Source organism: Sorex fumeus, unplaced genomic scaffold, assembly GCF_029834395.1.
Source record: "Sorex fumeus unplaced genomic scaffold, SorFum_2.1 ptg000098l, whole genome shotgun sequence".
Taxonomy (NCBI): Eukaryota; Metazoa; Chordata; class Mammalia; order Eulipotyphla; family Soricidae; genus Sorex; species Sorex fumeus.
Window position 1 is genome coordinate 72,386,285 of NW_026606155.1, and position 24,776 is coordinate 72,411,060.

The 24,776-nt window shown below is 49.9% G+C and overlaps 2 protein-coding genes across 2 annotated transcripts in view; one reads left to right on the top strand and one right to left on the bottom strand.

The window, feature by feature from the left end:
• Positions 1–24,776, bottom strand: part of CUNH14orf119 (chromosome unknown C14orf119 homolog) — a 275,876-nt gene that overhangs the window by 63,455 nt on the left and 187,645 nt on the right. The gene's annotated exons all lie outside the window — the stretch shown is intronic.
• PSMB5 (proteasome 20S subunit beta 5) lies at positions 9,011–17,963 on the top strand. Its single transcript, XM_056134436.1, has 3 exons — positions 9,011–9,227; positions 10,037–10,343; positions 17,454–17,963. Exons 1-3 carry the CDS (start codon positions 9,030–9,032, stop codon positions 17,738–17,740), a joined length of 792 nt encoding a protein of 263 aa, XP_055990411.1. The 5' UTR covers positions 9,011–9,029; the 3' UTR covers positions 17,741–17,963.

Genomic DNA, 24,776 nt, shown 5'->3' on the forward strand with positions numbered 1-24,776 from the left:
GAATGTGGCTTTGCATGCAGATCCATCCCCAACACCACACGGTTGGGTGATCCAAGTCCTGCCAGGACTGGTCCCTGAGTGCCGAGCCAGGAGCAACACTAAACATCACCAAGGGTAGCCCCTAAACCAAAACCAAACAACAGTGACACAAAGGCAGTGGGGTGAGGGGCGGGGGTGCCAAAGAGACAATACAGCAGGCAGGGTGCTTGCCTTGCATGCAAGCTGACCTGGGTTTGATACCTGGCATCCCATATGTCCCCCTGAGCACCATCAGAATTAATTCCTGAGAACCAGGAGTAAGCCCTGAGCATTTCTGGACATGGCCCCAAACCCCTCCCCACCATAAAGTGGTTACTGAAGGGCCAGGGTAAGGCACACTGAGGCCTGGAGCTCTTTCCTTTGCTTTGGAGGCAAAAATGAACTTCCAGCAGCAAAGACCTCCAGACAGTTTTCTGTGTCAGCTTCTCTCACCAGACTTTCTGTTCTGAGGACGGGGCCGAGAGGATGAGGCAGTCTTCTCTGTCCTGGTGTCTTTCCTGCCTGGCCTCTCACACAGGACGAGAGAGATCGTTTGTAATCCCAAAGCAGGAGAAACGACCAACGGCTTCACTTAGTCTTAGACCAATAGGGTAGGCAAGAATGGGAGAGGTGAAAGTTCACAAACCGAGGCTTCAGAAGGACAAGGGAGGTGACAGCAGAGGGACAAGTCACCGCCACTTCCAGCACCACTCGGAGTCTGTCTTACTGAGCAGCATCAGTCAGGGGTGCTGGGGGAACCGGCTTAGACCTTCCGGACAGCGTGCTGGGTGCCCACGGCCTCACGCTTTTCTGGAGTCGCAGGATGGAGGGAGTGTCTCCTTCTCGGGAAGTTTGGGTAGACCGGGGGCCACACATTCCCCACCAGCTTTCTCCTTTCTTGTGCAAAGCCACATAGGCCTCCTACGGAAGAGATGAGAATGTCTCCTCCTGGGCCAGAGAAATTGTACAGGTGTTAAGGCACTTGCCTTGCACTTCAGCTGAACCTGTGTTAGATGCCCGGCACCAATTATGGTCCCCCCAGAGTCCACCAGGATTGATCCCTGAGTGCAGAGCCAGGAGTAAGTTGGGAGTATTGCCATGTGTGTCCCAATATCCACTTCATCCCTCCCAAAAGAATATCTCTTTTTTGTTTGTTGTTTTTGGGCCACATCTGGTGGTGCTCAGGGATCACTTGTGGCCCATATGAGGTGCAAAGGATTGAACTTGGGTCCACTGCATGCAAAGCAAGTGCTAGAGTTGTACTATCACTCTAGCCCCAAGAATACCTCCTTCAGGGGCTGGAGCAATAGCACAGCGGGTTGGGCATTTGCCTTGCACACGGTCGACCCGGGTTCGAGTCCCAGTATCCCATATGGTCCCCTGTGCACCACCAGGAGTATTTCCTGAGTGCATGAGCCAGGAGTAACCCCTGTGCATTGCCGGGTGTGACCCGAAAAGGAAAAAAAAAAGAATACCCCTTCAAAACACTAAGCTCAGAGGGAAGATACAGGCGGGGCCAGGGGTCGCTGGGGTGGAGGTATGATGTTAAAACATTGCATACACGAGACAGTATTGTAAATCACCAGTATTGTAAATCACGGTGCCTCAGCAAATTTATTTATTTATTTTGGTTGTTTGGGTCACAACCATAGATGCTCAGGAGTTACTCCTGACTCTCCATTCAGGGATCACTCCTGGAAATGCTCAGGAGACTATAAAAAGGGTGCCAGGGGGATCGAACCCGGGTTGGCCCCATGCAAGGCAAACACCCTCCTCGCTGTCCTATCTTTCCAGCCCCATCCTCAACAAATTTAAAATAATAAATAAAGATTAGGTTTTAAACTCTTGCATTTGTTTGTTTGTTTAAGGGACACATCTGGTGATGCTCAGGGATTATTCAGGAATTATTCTGGCAGTACACAGGGACCATATGCGATGCTGGGGACTGAAGTTGGATCAGCTACATGCAAGGCAGGAGCCCTACCCACTGTACTATCTCTCTAACCCAGAAGCTTTTTTGGCGGGTGTGGGCACAGCCCCTGATGCTCAGGAATTACTCTTGGCCGTGCTCAGGGTACCATATGGGATGTTGGGGATCGAATCCGTGTCAGCCGTGTGCAAGACAAGCTCCCTACTTGCTGTACTATAGCCCCAGCCCCTAGCCTCAAAGCTTTAGACTCTGTATGTGGGGAGAATTGATGGTCAGGCCGTTAGCAAGTGGGCTGAATGGCTCCCAGAAGACCGGGGAACCATCTCCCCTTCCCCACACCCACAGTTTGCTAATATATCCTGCAGCTTCTGTATCTCCTCTGCTGAAAAAACTTGAAGGGCTGCAAGACCAAATCCCAACCACCTTCCCCACCCTACACTGGCATTTAAGGGCCTCCGTGATCCAATCCTAATTCATCCCTCACAACCTCTCCTTATTCTGTTCCTAGCATGCCTCACACCTCTCCCTCTTCTGTTCACATCCTATCCTTCAAAGTCTGGCTTTAGAGCTGCTTATTCTAAAAATCCTTCCCAGGCTTGGGCTGAGAGAACAGAGACTCTGGGCTGAGGAGCCAAGAGACTTAAGCAGTCTTCAAGAAAATGAATCCAGATTCTATGGCCATCCTCCTGTCTCCTGGACGTCTGGTCCAAGCCTGCCCAACTGTGAACTCTAGTGCTCATCATTGCTTCCACCGCCCCCCCCCCCCGCCACCCTTTCATGATTTTCTAATTGATATATAAGATTGTATAAGTTAATGTGGTGAAGATGTGATACGTGCACATATTGCAAAATGTTTACTACAATAAGGCCAATTAACACATCCTTCATCTCCTCTAATTGCCAGCCTGTTGTTATAGCGAGAACATTTAAACACTGATTCCCAGGGGCCCACACAGGAGCAGAAGCCCAGACCCTGAGCAGCAGTGGCAACAGCGCAGCCATGGGGGGTCCTGGAGGGAGGATTGATGGCTTGAATGGAGGGAAGGAGATGTTGGGTGTTGGACCAAGAGCGTGACCTGAACCACTTAGGAGTGGTCGTTCGGTACTCGAGCCAACACGGCTCTGGGAAGAAGGATCTCATCCAGCAGTTCCACCTGTCCAGAACAAAAATGCAAGAGGGCTGCAGAGATAGCAAGTGGGTAGGGAACTTACCTGGGCTTGGCCCAGGTTCAATACCTGGCACTCTACATGGTCCCCTGAACACTGCCAGGGTAATTTCTGAGTGTAGAGCCAGCACTAAACACCCTCCTCCATCCCCCCAGCATCCAGCATCTTCATAGGGTGTGGTAGATAGACAGAAAGAAGGAAGGAAGGAGGAAGGGAGGCAAGGAGAAAGAAAAAAAGGGAGGGAAGGAGGAGAGGAGGAAGGGAGGGAGAGAGGGAGGAAAGAAGGAAGGAAGGAAGGAAGGAAGGAAGGGAGGGAGGGAGGGAGGGAGGGAGGGAGGGAGGGAGGGAGGGAGGGAGAGAGGGAGGGAGGGAGGGAGGGAAGGAGGGAAATGCAGGCATAAAAATGAAAGCATCCACCTCCTCCAAACTGGCCAGGACTAGTGAGCCCAGCCAAGAAAGCAAAAGAAGACTAAAGCTGTGTCTGAAGAGCTCAATGGGCTGAGTGCATGTTGAGCACACAGGAGGCCTGGTTTGATCCTCACCATGCACTACCTAGAGTGACGCCAGCACTGTTGGGGGTGGCCCCCCAAACAAAAACCCAATAACAAAGAAGACAAAAGCCCTTGGACATAGACATGGGAGATCCTGAAGATGAGAGCCCACCTCCTGCATGCACTTTACCACCCACAGTGGGGAGTGCGGAGGGCCCTGGGGTATCTTCCCTCTGCCTCTGGGATGAGAGCTGATGCCTCTCGGCTCCGGGCAGGAGGACGCAATGTCTGCATCGGAGGGCTGGAGAGAGCACAGGCTGTCTCATGCAGCCCAGCTCCCTCTTCCAGAACAGCCTGAGACGCTGGCGAGAGAATGGGGAAGGCACTTGCCTGCATGCAGCCTGCCCCGGCAAACGGGCACCACATATGGTCCCCCTGAGCACAGTGAGGGTCACTCCAGAGCACAGAGCCAGGACTAATGTCTGAGCACTGATGGGAGTGGCTCCAAACGCCCACACTCTCTAACCCCCCCCCCCAAAATAGGAAATACAGGAAAGCAGGATCCTGCCAGGAGGGGTGTTTGAGAGGAAGAGGTGAAGGGAGATATGCCAGGACCCCCAGCGGTCCCCTCCATGGGTGGTAAAGCAGGTGCGGCTCCTGCGTGCAGGAATGGACGTGGTCTAGGGAAAGGAAGAGTAAGCAGAGTGTGGAAACCTTCTGCTGTGAAGAGGAGCCACAACACATGTCAGAGCAAAGGGACTGAGATGCTAGCTCCAGGGAAGCAGGAATGGAGTCTGTAGGGGCCAGAGTGATAGTACAGTGGGTAGGGCATTTGCCTTGCATAAATCTGACCTGAGTTCAATCCCCGGCACCCCATATGATTTCCTGAGACCACCAGGAGTGATCCTTAAGCACAGTCAGGAGTAAGCCCCGAGCACTGCCTGATGTGGCTCCAACTTCCCCAACCCAAAATGGGGAGGTGGAAAGGGTCCTCCTGGTCCTGGTCCTGCCCCTGACTGAACAGGATGGACATGCCACTTTACATCGGTTCACTCTGCTTCCTGGCTGAGTTCTAGAGACTTAAAATAAAAATGGACTCTAAGAGGGGCTGGAGGGATAGCACAGCGGGTAGGGCGTTTGCCTTGTATGTGGCCGACCCAGGTTCGATTCCCAGCATTCCATATGTTCCACCAAGCACCACCAGAAGTAAATCCTGAGTGCATGAGCCAGAAGTAACCCCTGTGCATCGCTGGGTGTGACCCCCCCAAAAAAAATGGACTCTAAGAGGGGTGGAGCAATAGTACAGAGGGTAGGGCATTTGCCTTGCAATCCAGATAGGAATCCCCAACACCCCATAAGGGCCCCCTGAGCACCACCAGTAGTAACTTCTGAGTGCAGAGCCAGGAGAAATCCCTGAGCGCCACCTCCTGGGGGGGGGGGGGGGAGGACTACTCTAAGCAAGGTTTATATGATATAGTATCATTAACTATAGTCACAGTGCTATAAATGAGAATTCCCAAACTCACTTCTGTATGTGTGTATGGGTAAGGGGTGAGGTTTGGGCCACAGCTGTCAGTGCTGGAGGCCCCTTCCCTGCATGAATCCCAGACAGAAAGTGCACTGAACCCACTGAGCTCTCTCCAGCCCTCCTCCCTCTTTTCCTCTTGTAAGGGCCATGCCCAAGTGATAATGGGGGTGTGACTGGCATAAAGTAGCAGGCTTGGACCATGGATTTGAACCCAGGACCTCACATACCCAAGGCATATGCACCATCATTTGACTCCCATCCCCAGCCCAACTTACTCCATCTCTTAAGTGTAAATCTTGGTTTTGGTTTTGGGGCCGCACCTGGTGGTGCTTAAGGACTCCTCCTCTCCTCAGCCCACCTATCTCCCCATCCCCCAAAACACTCCCACCCAGGAACCATTTGGTGCCAGGGAGCAAGGTCAGGCCTCCTACATTCAAAGCAAGCTGCCTATCCCCCTTGAGCTAGTTCTTTGGTCCTATAGATGTAAATTTGTATCTTTTAATCAATAGCTCATCATTATTCCCACCACTTCCTCTCCCACCACTCCCAGCAACCATCATTCTTTTCTGTTTCTAAGATTTAAGTATTTTCGGATTCCTTTTACAAGTCATATCATACAGTACCTGCCTTTTGCCTGCCTTATTTCACTTAGCATGATACCCCAATTTTTTTTTTTTGGCTTTTTGGCTCACACCCAGCAATGCACAGAGCTTACTCCTGGCTCTGCACTCAGGGGACCATGTGGGGATACTGGGAATCGAATCCTGGTCGGCTGTGTGCAAGGCAAACGCCCTACCTGCTGTGCCCCTACCTATGTTGTTTTAAGTGGCAAGATTGTCTTCTTTTTTTTTCTTTTATTATATATATATTGGGATACCCGTTGGTTGTGCCCAGGGGTCACTCTTGACTCTATACTCAGGGATTGCTCCTGATGGTTCTCAGGGGACCACAGTGGGTACTGGGGATTGAACTGGGTTGGTTGCATGCAAAGCAAGTGCCCTGCCCACTGTACTATCTCTCTGGCTCTTCTTTTTCCCCTTAAAAAGTTTTTTTGTCATATAAAACTTCCTATGGTGCTTAGGAATTACTCCCAGCTCTGGGGTTGCTTCAGTAGGTGCTTGGAGGACTCTGCAATGCCAGAAATCAAACCCAGATCTTCTGCAAGCAAAGCATGTGCTCCAGTCCATTGCCACTGAGCTCTCTCTTCAGTCTTTTCTGCTTTAACCACTTTTATTTTCTTTTTTTCTTGCTTTCTTGTTTGGGGTCATACTGGGTTGTGCTCAGAATTTACTCCTGGTTCTGTGCTCAGGAATTACTCCTGACAGGACTTGGGGACCATATGTGGTGCTGGGGATAGAACCTGGGTTTATAAGACAAGTACCCTACCCACTATGCTACCTCTTCGGCCCTTTCTTGTGAAGGTTTCTGTAAATAGCAACCTTGGAGCAGAGAACTAATATAAGTGGGAACAAGTCATAAAAGGCCACGAATTCCACGCTGAAGAGCTGAACCTATCGAACATAAAGTGATACATAAAATGACGTTTTAGGAAAATCGACCTGGTGTTATGCAAAATTAATTTAAGTATCAAGTTTGGGCTCAAAAATCAGCATATTTCAGTAACATGCAAGTAAAGAGATAAGAAGTCAAAGACGGTTGCCAGGGGGTCCTCAGGTCTCCAGAGTTTTGCTTGGGAGACCAAAAAAGAAAGTCAAAAAAGGTGACTGAAAAGCTATCGCTGTGGCTCAGGGGCAGAGAGCAGGCCAGAACAGAAACCAGGTTTCTATCCCTGGTACCTCAAAAAAAGATAAACCATAAGCAAGGCACGACACCTCTGAAACTCTGAGACACTGTTGTCATTTCTTCACCCATTCATCTAACAGACAGGTTTTAAGCACACAGTGAGCACAGAGAGGAATGGTGGAGAAATACCTGTATTTAAAGGCTCACAACTCTCGTGGCTCCTGGCACATGACAGACCCCTGGGGTTCCCTAAGCATTGCCAGGCATGTTGCAAAACCTGAAAATAAATAAAGGTTTACAGCTTAGATAAATAGGCACTTATTATTTTTTGGTTTGGAGTCACACCCAGTGATGCTCAGCAGCACGCAGAAATCGCTCTTGGAAGCATTCAGGGGACCAAATGGGATGCCTGGGATCAAACCCGGCATCATGCTTAAGCAAGTGTCTTAGCCATTGTACTGTTTCTTTGACCCTGACAAACGTACACTTACTACCAGGAAAAAAAGAAAAAAACCATGAACATGGCTTAAGAGGGGTATAAGTGCTATTAGTAGAAAAGTGAAAGAACAAGAATTAAAAGATGTCAGGAGGACTAGCTGCATCACAGGGCAACATAATATGTGCTCAATAAACGAAGGCACTCTACATTTCACCTCCTCCAAGTGTGAGACCCAGATAAAGATCTGCTTCATTACACTCTGACTGTTGGGCTAGAACAGAGTTGCCAAATTTTAGCATTAAAAATACAACACATTGCAGAGACTGCCGGGGAAGAGGAGGAGCTGAGTTGGGCATCAGAGGAAAGTGAATGCAGGATGTTGATGAATGTTGCTCTTGGAATCCAACAAGGAAGGCCAGACACTGACTTCATAGAACCATAAAGCAGGAGGCAACATTTCATACATTTCCCACTTCCTTGTTACAGTTCCCAAAAGGGTTGGAAAATGAATGTGGGTGGAGGGAGGAAGGGGGGGAGAGAGAGAGAGAGAGAGAGAGAGAGAGAGAGAGAGAGAGAGAGAGAGAGAGAGAGAGAGAATGAAATATAGCATATTCCTGAGTAAAGAGCCTGTCTTAGCAAGTTTAAGTCAGAAAACCTCTTGGTACATCTTTATGGAGCCTCAACTCTCCTCCAGGCCCCGAGATGGTATATTACTATTGACTCGTTTATTCAGGACTTGAATTGAGAATCTAGTTTGTGGATTAAGTGGGCCCTTTGCTCTTCCTTCCTGACTCTATCTGCCTTTTGGGCAATACATAAGTTATGAGAATTTCCACCGAAGGGTGGGAGGAAAAAGCATATTGAATCTTAAAAATTGGTTACTGTTGAGAACGCGGGTGTTGTGGCGATTAAGACTATCAAACAAGAAGTCTAACACTTTTATTTGCGGCGCTTTTCGACCACCACCTACTAATTTCATTGGGAAATAGCCTCAGAGTAGAACATTATTTTTCCCGGTAACTATTAGAGGGTGCCCGAAGACAAAATGGCAAGTTCAACCGCGCTAATAGAGTGCTGAAGCCGGGGAGATGCAAAGCGTTGGACACAGGGCTGGGCGGTTGGGGCGTGGGGCGCATTACCATTAAGATTTAGGAACCGATTTTCCTTTTCTTCTATTTTTTTTTTTCCTTTTTGGGTCACACCCGGCGACGCTCAGGGGTTACTCCTGGCTCTGCACTCAGGAATTATTCCTGGCGGTGCTCGAGGGACAATATGGGATGCTGGGAATCGAACCCGGGTCAACGGCGTGCAAGGAAACCGCCCTACCCACTGTACTATCGCTCCAGCCCCAGGAACCGATTTTTCAATCCGTCACGCCCTTCTCAAAGATGGCCAGCCTCCCTTAAGATGGTCGTGTCCTCTGTATTGAATGCGGTGTCCAGATTGCGTCATGACCAGAGTTGACCGGCCTTTAGAATGTAACAGGTCGGGAAGCCCAGTGCGCTCCTCTCCCTCCTAGGGGAAAACGGTCCCTCGCCCCGTGCGGGTGTGTGTGGGGGGTTGGGGGTGGGGCGTTCTCGCTGGTGGGGGCGTGGCTGCCAGGAGTCAAGATGGCTCCCGGGATGCAATGAATAGGAAGTGAGGCTGTGACGGCCACGCGCTGCCCGGCCTCGCTTGTCTTCTCGCGGGAGTTTCCTCCTGCCCTTACCAGTCATGGCGCTAGCCAGCGTGTTGGAGAGGCCGCTAGCGGTGAATCAGCGCGGGTTTTTCGGACTCGGGGGTCGCGCGGATCTGCTGGACCTGGGTCCAGGGAGTCCCAGCGATGGGCTGAACCTAGCCGCGCCCAACTGGGGTGCCCCAGATGAGCCGAAAATCGAAATGCTTCATGGAACCACCACCCTGGCCTTCAAGGTGCGGACCGTGCCGCGGCGGCTGGGGCGCGGGGCTCCGGGCTTCCCGACTCTCCCCCGCGCCCTGGCCGTAGCGAGAAGCGCTGGGGCGGGGGGTGGGCGGGAGGACCAAGCCGGGTGGGCCCGGCGTGATTCCCGGGCGACCCCCGGGTGCTCCGGCGCAGCGGGGAGGCCGCAGCCGCTGGGGTCATCGTCGCGGGGACGGCCCTTGAGTTCGCTCCGCAGGGGCTGACGGGTCGAGTCTTTCCCTTCGAGATCCGACGACCTGAGTGGAAGCCCGGGGCGGAGGGGAGGGGAGAGAGGAGCACTGTATGGCGAGCCAGACTGCGGGGATTCCTGGTTCAACTTTGCCCTACTAGGTCTGCTGTGATCTTGGGCAGGTCTTTTGAACTCCTTTGACCCTGTTTTCTCATCTTTTGTTTGTTTGTTTGGAGGGAGGAGGAAGGAGGAGGTCACATCCAGCAGTGCGTAGGGCTAACGCCTGGCTCAGCATTCAGGGATTGCTCCTGGCGGGCTCGGGGAACCGTGTGGGGTCGAACCGGGGATCGAACTGGGGTCGGCCAAGTGCAAGGCAAGCGCCCTACCTGCTGTACTATCTCTATGGCCCTCCTCATCTTCGAAGTGAGGTTACTGATTGCCATCCCGGTATCTCGGGGTGGAGATGACCCCGCTCTGTGGGAAGGTATGTGGTGCAGGTCACCCAGCACCCCGAAAGAGACGCCTGGATCGGCGTGCGTGCACCCAGCAAGGGGCGGGGGATGTGTGATGCGTTCTGTGCTCTGACCTGCTTTCTCCCACTCATCCCGACAGTTTCGCCACGGAGTCATTGTCGCCGCGGACTCCCGAGCCACCGCGGGTGCCTACATTGCCTCCCAGACTGTGAAGAAGGTCATCGAGATCAACCCCTACCTGCTGGGGACCATGGCTGGGGGCGCGGCTGACTGCAGCTTCTGGGAGCGACTCTTGGCCCGGCAGTGCCGCATCTACGAGCTGCGCAATAAGGAGCGCATCTCAGTAGCCGCAGCGTCCAAACTGCTGGCCAACATGGTGTATCAGTATAAAGGCATGGGACTCTCCATGGGCACCATGATCTGTGGCTGGGATAAGAGAGGCCCTGGTGAGTGAATCCCTTATCTGCTCGGCGGGCTCTGCTTGGATGAGCAGGTGGTTGACAGGACTCTCAGCCCTTCTCCCTGTCCAAGGAAAGAACTGTTGGTGTAGAAGGCGCAGAGCTAGGGGCCGGAGAGATAGTACAGTGGATAGTGCATTGGTCGTGCATTCAGCTCATTCGGCTGCCGTGGGTTGGATCCCCAGCTCCCCATATGGCCCCCGAGCATCGCCAGGAACGTACCCTGACCCTGATCACAAAGCCAGGAGTAAGTCCTGAGCACAGCTCAGAGTGGCCCCCAAAAGTCAGTTAAAAGAAGAGGACGGCATGGAGGGATTGCAGTGATAGATAGTACAGCAGGTAGTGTGCTTGCCTTGCATGTGACTTATATGGGTTCGATCCCCTGGCACCCCATATAGTCCCCTGAACACTGCTAGGAATAGTTCCTGAGTACAAGGGGAGGAGTAACCCCATGAGTATAGCTGGGTGTGGCCTCAAAACAAACAGAACAAAAAAAGAAGGCGTGGAGTTAGAACCATTGTGTCACCACCATGTGACGCTAGCAGATTCCTTGGTTTTCCAGACTGTTTCATCATCTGTTACATCAGTTAAATGTTAAGGCCTTAAACATCAGTTAAGTGTTTGACATGTGGTGTTTTTTGCATCAGCCCTTTTCCTAGAAAATAAAACTTCAGGGCCAGAGAGTTCAGTGGGTAGTTCAGTATGCTGAGTGCAGGTTTTGCAATGTGGGAGGCCGAGGTTTGATCCCTGGAACCATCAGGTGATCCCCAAGCACTGGAGTAGCCTCTGTATCATCGAAAAACCAAAATTAAAAGTCGCATAAAACTCATCAAGAGTTGTATTTGAGATTTAGATTAGCTAATAGACATGAAGCTCTCATCAGTGTTTTCTAATTAAAACAAATGATAAGGGAGACCAGAGAGATAGTACAGTGGGTCGGGCACTTGCCCTGCATGAAGCTGACCTAGGTTTGATCTCCCATACCCCGTATGGTCTACGGAGCCACTCTAGGAATGATCCCTGAGCACTGCCAGGCATGATGAAAAGCCAAACAAAGAAACCCTAATGGGAGCAGCCAGAGAGCTAGCACAAGGACGTAAGGCACTTTTTTTTTTTTTTTTTTTTGCTCTTTGGGTCACACCCAGCGATGCTCAGGGATTACTCCTAGCTTTGCACTCAGGAATTACTCCTGGCGGTGCTTGGGGGACCATATGGGATACCGGGGATTGAACCCGGGTCGGCCATGTGTAAGGCAAATTTCCTACTCGCTCCATCCCCAAGGCATTTTCTTTGCATGCCACTGACACTGGTTTGATCCCCAGCACCACATATGGTTCCCTGAGCACTGCTGGATGTGACCCTCCAACCCTGAAAAAAAAAAAAAAAGTAAATAGGTGAAATAATTTTTTTTCTTTTTTGGGTCATCCGGCAATGCTCAGGGGTTACTCCTGGCTCTGTATTCAGAAATTACTCCTGGTGGTGCTCAGGGGAACCATATGGGATGCTGAGGATCAAAGCTGGGTTGGCTGCATGCAAGGCAAACACTGTACCCGGTGAACTATTGCTCTGGCCCCTGAAATAATTTTTTTTTTTTTTTGCTTTTTTTGCTTTTCAGATCACACCCAGTAATGCACAGGGGTTGCGCACAGCGCTTTGCGCTCAGGAATTACTCCTGGTGGTGCTCAGGGGACCGTATGGGGTGCTGAAATTCAAACCCGGGTTGGCTGCATGTAAGGCAAACACCTTACCCGCTGTACTATTACTCCAGCCCCTGAAATAAATTTTTTAATAGTTTATCTCAATGGGCGGAGCAATAGCATAGCGGGTAGGGTGTTTGCCTTGCACAGCCAACCTGGGTTCAATTCCTCCACCCCTCTCTGAGAGCCCAGCAAGCTACTGAGAGTATCCCGCCCACACAGCAGAGCCTGGCAAGCTACCGTTGGCATATTCGATATGCCAAAAATGGTAACAAGTCTCACAATGGAGACATTACTGGTGCCCGCTTGAGCAAATCATTGAACAACGGGAAGACAGTGCTACAGTTATCTCAATACCCAAAATAGTATTTTAGCATGTGGCATTAGCCCTCTTTCAGCTTCTTTTGGTGGCGGGGGGGAGGGGGGGTGTTTTGATTTTTTTTTTGGAGGGAGCCACTGGTGATGCTCAGGGGTTACTCCTGGCTCTTGACTCAGTAATTACTCCTGGTCCTGATGGTGCTCAGGGTACCATATTGGATGCCAGGGAATGAACCCAGGTTGGCTACATGCAAGGCAAATGCCCTACCCACTGCTGTTCTATCTCTCCAGCCCAGCCCAGACCCCTTTCAAGTTCTTAGTAGCCATGTGTGTTGTATTGGACAGTGAAACACTATATTAAGTAGCCATTAGGAATTGCCCTTTTTTTCTTCAGCATGGTTTTGGCCTTACAGGGATCTCATCTCATTTCCTTAACGTAAGGATCATTCTGACCTGTCATCTCTGAAAAGAAATTTCTTGATCTATCTTCCATTCTGCTGGTATATAAAAGCCTTTCGGGAAAGTTTAGCCATGTGCCTGGTGTCAGCTCCTCTTCTGCCTTTTTTTTTTAATTTTCCTGGCTTTTTGGGTCACACCTGTTGGTGCTCAGGGGTTACTCCCTGGCTCTGCACTTAGGAATCATTCCTGGGGTTGCTCAGGGGATCGTCCATGGAATGCTAGGGATCAAACCTGGGTTGACAAGGCAAGCACCCTCCTGCTGTACTATTGCTCCGGCCCTTCTGCCATTTTTTAAATGGCGTGTGAACGCAGAATCAAGTTGGGGGCTTCCTTTATGCAAGGCCTGTTCGTTACCTCTTGAGAAACACATCTCTTGGCCAGTGTAATTATGTGTTTGCTGAGGAGGATTCTCTCTCTCCTTTCTCTCTCTTTCTCTCCCCCTCTTTCCCCTTCTCTCCCTCTCTCCCTCTCTCCCCCCTCTCTCCCTTCCCCACCCCTCTCCCTCCTCCTTCCCTGTCTCCTTTGCTCTCTCTCCACTCCCTCTTCTTTCTCTTCTCTCTTCTCTCTCTCTCTCATCATTCCTGGTGGGTGCAGCTAGGTGGACCATAGGGTGCCAGGGATAGAACCCGGGTCAGCCACATGTAGTAATTGTTTTGGGCTTTGGGGAACACTCAGTTGTGCTCAGGGCTACTCCTGCTCTGTGTTTTGGGGACCATATGTGGTACAGGGATCAAACCTGAACCTTCTCATACAAAGCATGTCCTCAGCCATTGAGTTATCCTTCTGGCCCCACTCCGTTTCAAATGTCACTTTAATCAATACAGCTAGTTACCTTCTGTGTAATTTTCTCCCTCGGTGCTCGAAAATAATTATTCTGTCCTATTGTTTTTGCTTCATGCATCTGCCTGCTTACTAAACACCTAGTTTTCTTTTGAATTATAGAATATCTACCACTTCTTCACTTGGAGACTATAAGTTCATTACTGCATGCAGGATGAATGAGGAGATTAAAAAACGAGGGGGGGCTGGAGCAGTAGCACAGCGGGTAGGGCATTTGCCTTGCACTTGGCCGACCCAGCTTCGATTCCCAGCATCCCATATGGTTCCCTGAGCACCGCCAGGATTGATTCCTGGGTGCAGAGCCAAGAGTGACCCCCTGAGTAAAAAAAGAGGGGGTGGGAGCTGGAGAGGTAGTACAGCAGGTAAGGCGTACCTTTTATGAGACTTGCCTGGGTTCCATCTCCAGCATCCCATATCATCCCTGAGCCCACCAGGAGTGATCCCTGAGTGCAGAGCCAGGAGTAGACCCTGAGTATAGCAGTATAACAACCCCCACCAAAAAAAAAATGGCGGGGGGCCAGAGAGATAGTACTGCAGGTAAAGCCTTGCATGTGACCATCTTGGGCTTGATCCCCGATATTCCATATGGTCCTCTGGCTTTGATCCCCAGCATACCATATGGATGGCCCCTGAGCTCAGAGCCAGGAGTAAGGTCCTGAGTACCACCAGGAGTGGCCCAAAAAGAAAAAGAATTCTAGGCATCTTTTTGTTGTTTTGGTTTTTGGGCCACACCCAGTGGTTCTCAGGAGCTACTCCTGGTTCCATACTTGGGAGTCACTCCTCATGGTGCTTTGGGGACCGTTTGGTGCCAGAGAATAGAACCCAGGTCTCTTGCATGCATAGCTTGTGCTTACCCCATCAAGCTATTCTCTGACCCTTAAAATGTGTCCTCAGATGATTCTTGTGCATAGTGAGAGTTGAGACCCACTAAAATAAAACCATTAGTGATGTTCTTGTCAGAATCGAGAATCACTGGGGCCCAGAGCACCAGTATAGCAGGTAAGGCACTTGTCTTGCACATGACTGACCTGGCTACAATCCCAGCATCCCATATGATCTCCTGTGTGCCTCCAGGATTTATTTCTGAGTGCAGAGCCAGGAGTAACCCCTGAGCATCGCTGGGTGTGGCCCAAGCCACCAACTCCATCCCCATTCCATCCACCAAAAAAAAAAAAAAAATAGAATCCAGGACCACAGAGTGGAGTATAGGCTGATGAGACCCAAAAGGGAGAAGTTCAGTAAGGGAACTGGAGAATTACTGAAAGTATTTGAGATAGAAAATTGGACTTTGTTCAGTTGGAATTTTATTTTGTGAGATATTCGATATTCCAAATACAGTAACAAGTCTCACAATGTTACTGGACCTGCTTGAGCAAATCAGTGAACAGCGAAGTGACAGTGACAGTGATATATATATATTTAATTAATGAGTCATGACAGGGTATATGGCTTAGTGCTTGCACCTTGCATGCATGAGACCTGGGTTTGATTCCTAGTGCTTCTTGTGGGGATGGGTTTTGAGGCCATGCCCAGTAGTGCTCAGGGGTTACTTCTGATGGTGCTTGGGGACCATATGTTATGCCTGGGGTGGAATCAGGGCCAGCTATATTCAAGGCAAGTGCCTCACAACTGTATTGTCTTCATATTCATCTCCTCCAAATTCTTACTTTGCTTTTGTCTAGGGTTGGAAGACCTAGCTCAGCAGGCAGAGTTCATGCTTTGTGTGCTGGAGGCCCAGGTATGGACCAAATGGTCCCATAAACACTACTACTTGTGGCCCTGAAAGAAAAAAATAAATATTTGTGTACAATTCCATATGTACTGAAAGTCAGCTTTTTTAAAGTTATATTTTTCGTGAAGCAAAATTTTTTCTCTTGAAAGAAATTTAGAGATGTGAGAAGAGGGAGAGAGATAGAGAAAGATAATGTGTTCAAAAGGGAACACAGGCTTCACCAGAGTAGAAAATTGCCAGAAATTAGGGAGTAGAGAGGGAGGGTTTTTTTTTTTTTAGGGCCAAATAATAAATACTTTAACGTTTATAAGCCATATATAAGTGGACATAGCTATATTCTTTTTTTTTTTTGGTTTAACTTATTACTTTGTTTTTTTGCTTTTTGGGTCACACCTGGCAATACACAGGGGTTACTCCTGGCTCTGCACTGAGGAATTACCCCTGGCGGTGCTCAGGGGATCATGTGGGATGCTGGGAATCGAACCTGGGTTGGCCGTGTGCTAGGCAAATGCCCTACCTGCTGTGCTATTGCTTCAGCCCCAAGATAGATTCATTTCAGTTTGCACTAGAATGGCCTGGGACAAATGCTTTGCCAAAATGTAGGCGACCAGAGCAGTAGTACAGTGGGTAGGGCACTTGCCTCACTCATGCCGTACTCATGGTCATCCTGAGTTCCATCCCTGGTACCCCATATGGTTCCCTGAGCACCACCTGGTGTGACCCCTGTCTTCAAAAGAAAATGCAGCAGTCCTAGTTCAGTCCCTTGCACTGCATGATCCCCTAAGCAATGGGAGTGATCTGTGAGAACTGCTGGGTGTGACCCCCAAAACTAAAATATCTATAGATATAAAGATATTTGTTATCTAACCCAGCAGGTCTAGAGTACTGTCATTTAGGCATGTGGTGCTAATTTCATTGTAAAAGTTCTATATTTAGATATGACCAGTGGTTACCAGATCGATCAACGGAGATCTTTATATGATTGAGAACTCTAGACTTTATTCTACTGTGCAAAGTATGGCTTGTCCCAGACAGCTTACATTCTGAGGGCTAAGATTATTTATTTATTATAATGTAGGAGCACTGCTGTTTATTCAGCCATTGATTAAGCTGATTGAATTGGGCATGAACTTCACTAAAATTATTTCCCCCCCAGACTTTATTTGGTTTTGGGGCCACACCCCGTGGTGCAACCCAGCTCTGCACTGAGGAATCACTGCTGGTGGTCATAAGGGATGCCGGGATAGAACCCGAATTGGCTATATACAGGGCAAGCACCTTACCCACTGGACTATCTCTCTGGCCCCAACAACATGTGAGAGGGTGCTATGTTGTTGAATCTGGCATTTCATTTTTTAGTTTTTTGGTTTGGGGGCCATACCCAGCTCTGCTCCAGGCTTACTGCTGGCGCTGCATTCAGGGGTCATTCCTGGCAGGCTTGAGAGATTATATGGGATGCCGGTCATTGAACCCAGGTTGCTGGGTACAAGGCAAACACCCTACCTGCTATCCTATCGTTCTGGCCTTGACTCTGGGTTTTTTTTTTTTTTTTTTTTTTTTTTGGTCACACCCAGCAATGCACATGGGTTACTCCTGGCTTTGCACTCAGCACCACCAGGGTCTCAGGGGACCATACGGGATGCTGGGAATTGAACCCGGGTCAGCCACGTGCAAAGCAAATGCCCTACCCGCTGTGCTATTGCTCCAGCCCCCAAATCTGGCATTTTTTTAAATAAGGAGTTTCTTAAGTTTTTTTGCATTTTTGTTTTTGGATTTCGGGTCATACCTGGCAGTGCCAGAGATCACTCTTGGCAATGCTCTGGGGACTGTGCCGTGCTGGGGATCAAACCATGCCTTCCAGACCTGCAAAGCATATGCCCTTGCCCATGGCTCTCACTCCCTCTTGCTCTCCTTTTAACTAATTCTGTAGAATGTATCACTGTCAGCCTCCCTTGGGCTTCACAAAAGATGAAAGTATTGCCTTCGTGCTTGAGTTAGCTGGGGGGGCGGGGTAGTTGTTTTTGTTTCCGCTAACGAGATCTCTCTTTCCAGGCCTCTACTATGTGGACAGTGAAGGCAACCGGATCTCAGGAGTCACCTTCTCTGTCGGCTCTGGCTCTGTATATGCTTATGGGGTCATGGATCGGGGCTATTCCTATGACATGGAGGTGGAGCGTGCCTATGATCTGGCCCGCCGAGCCATCTACCAGGCTACCTACAGAGATGCTTACTCAGGAGGTTCGGTCAACCTCTACCACGTCCGGGAGGATGGCTGGATCCGAGTCTCCAGTGACAACGTAGCTGACCTGCATGACAAGTACAGTGGCTCTGCCCACTGAAGGAGGGTGAATGTGGCCACTTGCTTTAATCCCTTGGGGTGTCTTGGTTAATACGAGTCCAGCACCTCGTTCCATAGTGGGGAGGCCCCGAATTGTATAGGTCATTTTTTTTTTTTTTAAGTTTTGAAGCATTGACCTCTGTGTGTTACCAATTACTGAGCTGCTCTGGAAGTGATTTCTTGCTTAACTCTCTTGGTTGTTAACATTACACTACTCGACCTCAGCCTGTGTGTTGTGTCTTTCGTCCACACTGTTCCTCCTCCAAGCACTTTGCAGTCAAATAAGCCGGGGCAGTGGGAGGGAAGTGACTGTAATTACAGGAAACAGTGGTGTGAAGACATTGTCTAGTGAATACATTAACATCCCCACTCACGAAGCTAATAATAAAGGAGAGGAAGGAGAGAGGCAGGGAGGAGGGAGCCCTTCCCGATGCTGTTTGCAGAGAGATGAAGAGTTGATGAGGTGGAAAGATGCTCAGGCCTGTACCACGCAGCGCTGTGGAGAAGAAAGCTCTCACCCTGGGCGGGGGGGGGGGGTGGGGGGGAGCGGTTGGGGAGGCTGGGCGAGACTGGCGGCCTCATGCACAGCAGAAGCATGAAGTGAATATCTTTTTTTGGGGAGGAGGGGGCTTCCCAGGAGTACTCAGAGCCTGGGGTCACTTCTGATACTCCTAGATCTGGTGTAGGAGTATACAGGTGTACACTGGTGTGCAGGTGTAGGCCTGAGCGTTTGGTACAGGGGAGCCCACTCTGCTTTGTGTGCAGGCTTGGGGGATGGCAGGGGTCGGACTTGCAGTGCTTGGGGTCGGACTTAGGGCCTCACATGCCAGTTACGCCCACCATACCTGTGAGCTCTCTCTCCTGCTTCCAAGAGGGTAAATCTTGAATTGGGAAGGGAAGGCTTAGACCCTGGCAGAGGACAGGACAAAGAGAGGGCTGTGGAAGCAGTAATGACCCTGAACTTGGTCGTCCTTGCCCTGCTGGTCTCCCAACGGGGATGTTGGTGGACTCAGCTTCCAGACAGGAAGCAGCCCAGAATTGTCACTGAAATGTGTGCGTGGGGAAGAGTCCCTGCTGAGAGTGGAGATGGCTGATTTATCACACCCAGCGCTGGGGAGGCTTGGGGGGTGGGCTCCCAAGCTATGATGGCAGCAGATGGCAAGGCCTTCTGTTAAAAAAGACTGGAGAGCTAAGAAAGGTGGATGGGAGAAGCCTTTAAAACAGGAGTGGAGAAGCCTTTAAAACACAGTACAGTGGTAGGATGCTTCTTTGTACATGGCTGACCTGGGTTCAATTCCCAGCATCCCCCATGTTCCCCTGCATCTCTGAACGCAGAGATAGGAATAACCCCTGAATACTGCCGTGTGTTGTGTTTGCCCCCAACCCTGGAAAAAAACCTGGGAGTGGAGGACACCTTGTACTCTAGTCAGGGTGGGTCAGTAGGGTGACACTACAGTGTCATGTTGTGACAGAGGAGTCAATGGTGTACAGGAGTGGAGGATGAGGCCTCCTCCCCATCCAAAAAGCTCCCTTCCCTTGTGCTCCTTCCCTTCCCCCTCTGCCTCATGCAGTCTATTGATTAATGACGGCTGTCGGCCAGGAACTGATCGAGGCTTGTTAATTGCATTTGTCAAATGCAGGGAAATTGGGAATTAGTGAGATTGGAGAAGGGAGTTTGGAAAACAAATGACTCTCGTGCCGAAAGAGATTCATTTTGCTGAGAAGTGCTTCTCGAGCCCCTGGAGTCTGGGAGCTTCTAGCATCGACCTGCACCTCCTCTAGGCCAGAGCTGGCCAGCCCGTACGCTCTGTTGCGTGTAACCATTGGCAAGGGTAGCTGTATGGAGCATAGTTTCGATTCTCCTGCTCACCACCTAGGACCCTGGTTTGCAGAGCTTTTGAAAAACAGGAACATTGCGGGCTGCAGAGATAGTACAGGGGTTAAGGCATTTGCCTTGCATGCAGCTCACAGCCAACTCTGCTATAATTGCCAGCACCACATGGTCCCCCAAGCACCCCTGGGAGTGACTCTTAAGCTCAGGGTCCAGAATAGCCCCTGAGTACTCCTGAATGAGGCCCAGACCCCCATCCCCACACCCCAAAAAATGAACTATAAGAAAAATGAACACTTAGAAATACCAACACCAGGGGCTAGAGAGATAATACAGTGGTTAGGGTTCTTGCCCTGCCTATAGCTGACCTAGTTTTGATACCTTGCACCACATATGGTCAGTGCCCCGAGACCTGTCATAAGTGATCTTAAGCAAAGCCAGAAATAAGCCTTGAGGGCTGGAGCGATAGCACAGCAGGTAGGGCGTTTGCCTTGCACGCGCGGCCAACCTGGGTTTGATTCCCAGCACCCCATATGATCCCCTGAGTACTGCCAGGAGTAATTCCTGAGTGCATGAACCAGGAGTAACCCCTGATCATTGCTGGGTGTGACCCAAAAAGAAAAAAAAAGAAGCCTTGAGCACAGCTGGGTGTAACCCCAGGATTTAAACAAAAACAAACAAAACAAAACAAAACACTTCAAATCATAGCTCTTCAATAAAAACTAATTTTTTCAAAAAGCTGAACACCTGGAAGAAAATTCAGTTGAAGATGAACTGGGAAGTCAGATTCAACCACTGACTTTCCCTTTGGCCATTTCCCTATCCCCACCCCATATCCATATAAATTCCCTGGCACTTCTTGGAACTCTGAGGAACACAACTACCCTAAGGGGTGTCCTTGAAGATATAAAGTTAAAAACTAGACTTCCTTTACACGACCCCAGAGTGCCTAAAATTCCCTTGTCCAGTTAGCCCATTAGAGAAAAAAACCACTGCAGAGGCAAGAGATAGTGTTGGATCATGGTACCCTCACCCAGTGGCTGTCTCCTGCTGAGCTCTGGTAGTTGTGGAGCTGTTGAACTCTGCTCCTCACTGAGTTTCCACACTCAGGTGAGAAAATGGAAGACCGTGACCCCAGGTTCCATATGCTGTGCTCAGTATATCCCCTGTTCTCAGCTTCCTCTCTCATGGATAAGAGGAAGACTTGCTTAATGGATGCGATCAATTTGTGGTCATTTTCTGGAAAAAGTCAGGGGAGGGAGGGAAGCCTCAGTAACAGGCCCAGGGGCCTGCGCACGGGCCCTTGTGGTTGCTTGCTGCCGAGTCTGGTAGGGAGTGGGCTTTGCCAGTGAGGCTGCGTCTGTCTCTGCTGCGTGAGGATGATGGATGCTGCATAGCAGTGAAGAGATGCTGTGGAGTGGAGTGTACCAGTTCAGGGACTCCCATCAGATTCATTTCCCAGTGCAGTCCTCTTGACAAAGGATGATGGAAAAGAAATTGCCTTAAATAGCTGGAAGATTAATTTCTCCTGGCAGTTCCCAGATGTCCAAGGGACAGGGCTCTTTAAGTGATGCCTGACAATTTCCTCTCCTTCCACAGGCAACTCAGTAACACCCAAATCTGGCTCCTCTGGGTAGGTGATGGGACTAATCTGATTAAAGAGGGAGCAAAAGCTCCTGGAGGTGCTTTTTCTAGCTAGCAGGGAGTGCTCTGGGTGTGGGAACATGATCTTTCAGTTGCTCCACTCTGGGCAAGGCAGGGCTATGGGGCGTCAGCATAGGGGGAGAGGAGAATGTTCCTGAGGGCAGGTAAGAAGGTTGGTCTGGTCATTAGAGTGGAGCAGGGAAGGGCACAGTAAAAGCAAGTCAGGACCAAAGCATTAACTTCCTTCGTGTTCCTTCTGTAGGCCAACCAGGTCTCTTGATACCCCCCTCGGTAGCAAATGAGAGAACTAACAAATGAGACAATACCATTTGAGGAGTGGAAAGTTACATCCTTTGAAGGGAAATCAACCAACTGATTCATTCTGGTCCATGGGCTCTATGTGGTCTATTGAAGTTGGTGGGTTGAGGGGGCTGGAGCGATAGCACAGTAGGTAGGCCGTTTGCCTTGCATGGCTGACCCGACTTCGATTCCCAGCATCCCATATGTTCCCCTGAGCACCGCCAGGAATAATTCCTGCATGCATGAGCCAGGAGTAACCCCTGTGCATTGCCAGGTGTGACCCAAAAAGAAAAAAAAAACTTGATGGGATGAAAAAGGAGGTAAGAAACTGGGGAGATGGCCTGTCTCTGGCTCCAAAGAAAGGAAGCGGGTTGGGTTAATTTCCATGAGCATATTAGATTTGGTAAGTACGGGTAGGTTTTTTTCTGTTTGTTTTGAGGCACACCAGTGATGCTCAGGGGTTACTCCTGGCTCTGCACGCAGGAATTACTCCTGGCAGTGCTCAGGGGACCACATAGGATGCCAGGGATAAAACCCAAGTCTGCCACGTGCAAGGCAAGCACCCTACCCACTGTACTATTGCTCTGGCCCTTTTTTGTTCTCTCATTTTTTAATGTTTTTTGCTTAAACTGCCCTGACTGGAGCAGATGAGCTGCTTCCTGACACCAGCAGGGTGACCTGAAGACATAAGGAAGTGCTTTATGAACTCAAATACATACATACTGTAACCAAGCATTGCTGTTGAGCTTTCTTTTCAAAATCCTAGTGTCCCTTCAGGAGGCCAGAGTCATATTAGAAGAGCTTTCATTATAGCAAAGATTCATCACAAGTGCCCTGACCAGCTTCTGCTACCCCCTCCCACCTGGCCCCGGCACCCCCTCAGTCCTCAGGATTCACTCCCCAGGGCTTGGCCAACTTCTTGCATCCAGGGGCTATGCCCCACTGAAGCCCCACAATAAACATCATTTAGAAAATGTCCTGTTTGCAGTTGTTTGTGGGTCAGGCAGAAGAAATTTTACCCACGTCAGCTTCTTGGGTTTATTTAACCCAACTCATTTCTCCCTGAAGCTTTTTGCCTGAGCTGGGTGCCAAGCCTAACGTGGAACTTAACCCTCTACAATCTAGATTTAGTTGTCAGCTGATGTATTTTATTTGAAAAGAAATGACACACCCTTGAGTTCAGCCTCTTCTGATGCCCGCCCACCCCCGCCCCTTCTCCCCCCACCAATATGCTCTCGGGAAGCCCCCATCTCCCCCTTTGCTTGTTCTCATGCTTTTGCTTTAGCTTTAAAAAAATTCCCTTTTCTTCTCCCTCCGCAGAATTTAAATAAAAAACAATCAATCAATAAACCAAGTGCTGCTTATGGATTTTAATGTAACGAGAAAAGGTTATCACTAGCTGCAGGGTGCCCAAAAACCTGGTATTACAGAGGGAAACACGGCTGGAAGGAGAGAAAGCAAGCTAGAGAGAGCGAGAGACAAATGAGAGCGAGAAAGTGAACCGCCACTCCTGGGCAGCAAGAGAGACTGAACAAAGCTGAGGGAGGCGCGGGGATGGATGGCGATGCTGATGGGGAGATGGACTGGCAAATGGGGGACAGGAGAGGAGCGGAGACTCAGAAGGACAGTGACGGAGAGAGTGGGCAGAGAACTGGGAGAAAGGAGCGGCTAGAAGCTACTGCACAGTGAAACATGGACCCCCGAGACAGACTGTCTGTCCCGTCATCGACCATGAGCAGCCACCTCTGTGTGCCCTGCACTGCCACAGTCGCTCACAATCCGCAAGCATCTTGCCTCTTCTCCACCACTTGTGCAAGCCTGAGTTCTTAAAATCACGTTCTTAGCCTAGCCTGGCCAGAGAAAGAGCAAGGATCACTCTCGTAAAGGGAGCAGGGGCCAGGGCTGGAGCCACAATGTAGCACAGCGGGGAAGGCACTTGCCTTGCACAGGGCCAACCAGGGATCAGCATTACATATGATCCCCAGACCCCACCAGCAGTGATCCCTGAACATATAGCCAGAGGTAAACCCTGAGCACAGCCGGTATGACTCCAAAACAAAAATATACATTAAACTACTTTACTAAAAGCAGTTTTGGAGACTAGAGATATAGCAGAGTGAGTAAAGTACTTGCCTTGCATATGGCCAACCCCATTTAGATACTTGGCACTGCATGTATTCTACTGAGAACCACCAGGAGTAAACCTTGAACATAGCTGGGTATAGCCCAACACCCCCACCCCCACCAAACACACACCACCAGGGGGGGAAAAAAGGCAGCTTGGGGTCAGTGAGATAGAATAAGGGTTAAGCACTTGTTTTGCATGCAGCTGACTCCAACCCCTGGCACCGCAAGATCCCCGAGCACAGTTGGGAGCACTCCGAAGCAGAGAACCAGGAGTAGCATCTGAGCACGGCACTATGCCAGGTGATTACATTTTATAAAGAAAGATACTTGGACCCCCCAGGTGCAGAGCAGTGGAGATGGCTCAAGGCATAGTGCATGAGCTATGCATGCAAAATTACACACCCTATAGATCCCTACCACCATCCTGGGCACCAAGCCAGGAGTAGCCCCCCAAGCACCATCAGTTGTGATCCCAAAACCAAAATACAAAACAAAATCAAGGACCGAGAGAGTAGAAGGGATAAGGTGCTTGGCCTGCAGGCAGCCAAGACTAACATAATTCATAGAAAATGGTCCCCGAGCACGGCCACAAGCCATGCCTGAGCATGGAACAGGCGTAAGTCCAGAACATTATCACAGGGGGCGACCCCCAAACAGAACAAAAACAAAACCTAAATCATATCTTCCCTTATACCTGCTATGCCAGAAACTTTTCTCTGCCTCCTTCCTTGAGTGCTATTCTCTGCAGCAGGCCTTCCTTCCGTCTCTTTCCCTCTGAGTCTCTTGCATTTTTTTGGAACCTCTTTCCTCTCTCCCACTCTCAGCTCTGCCAGACTCTTCCCTCTCCAGCGCCTTGGAGGACACCCTTTCACTGGCTCTGGGGTCTCCTTCCACTCAGGTTGTCAAACATTCTTGGGGATGTTAACGCATGACTATCAGGAGTAGTATCCAGCTTCAGGGGAGGGGAGAGGGGTTGGGTTCACTGCCTAGGAAAGCCCTTCTGGGATCCCACTGAACAAAACCAGCTTCAATCAGAATCTGCTTCACTCAAAGCCACATAAGCGCTTTCCTCAATTCACATGTCATTTGCAAAATGTAAAATTTGAAAGATCAAATTTTAGAATTAAAATGCTAA

Coding starts and splice junctions, on each gene's coding strand:
- PSMB5 (XM_056134436.1), top strand. CDS start 9,030: ATGGCGCTAGCCAGCGTGTTGGAGAGGCCGCTAGCGGTGAATCAGCGC. Junction 9,228..10,036: donor CCACCACCCTGGCCTTCAAG/GTGCGGACCGTG, acceptor TCATCCCGACAG/TTTCGCCACGGAGTCATTGT. Junction 10,344..17,453: donor CTGGGATAAGAGAGGCCCTG/GTGAGTGAATCC, acceptor CTCTCTTTCCAG/GCCTCTACTATGTGGACAGT.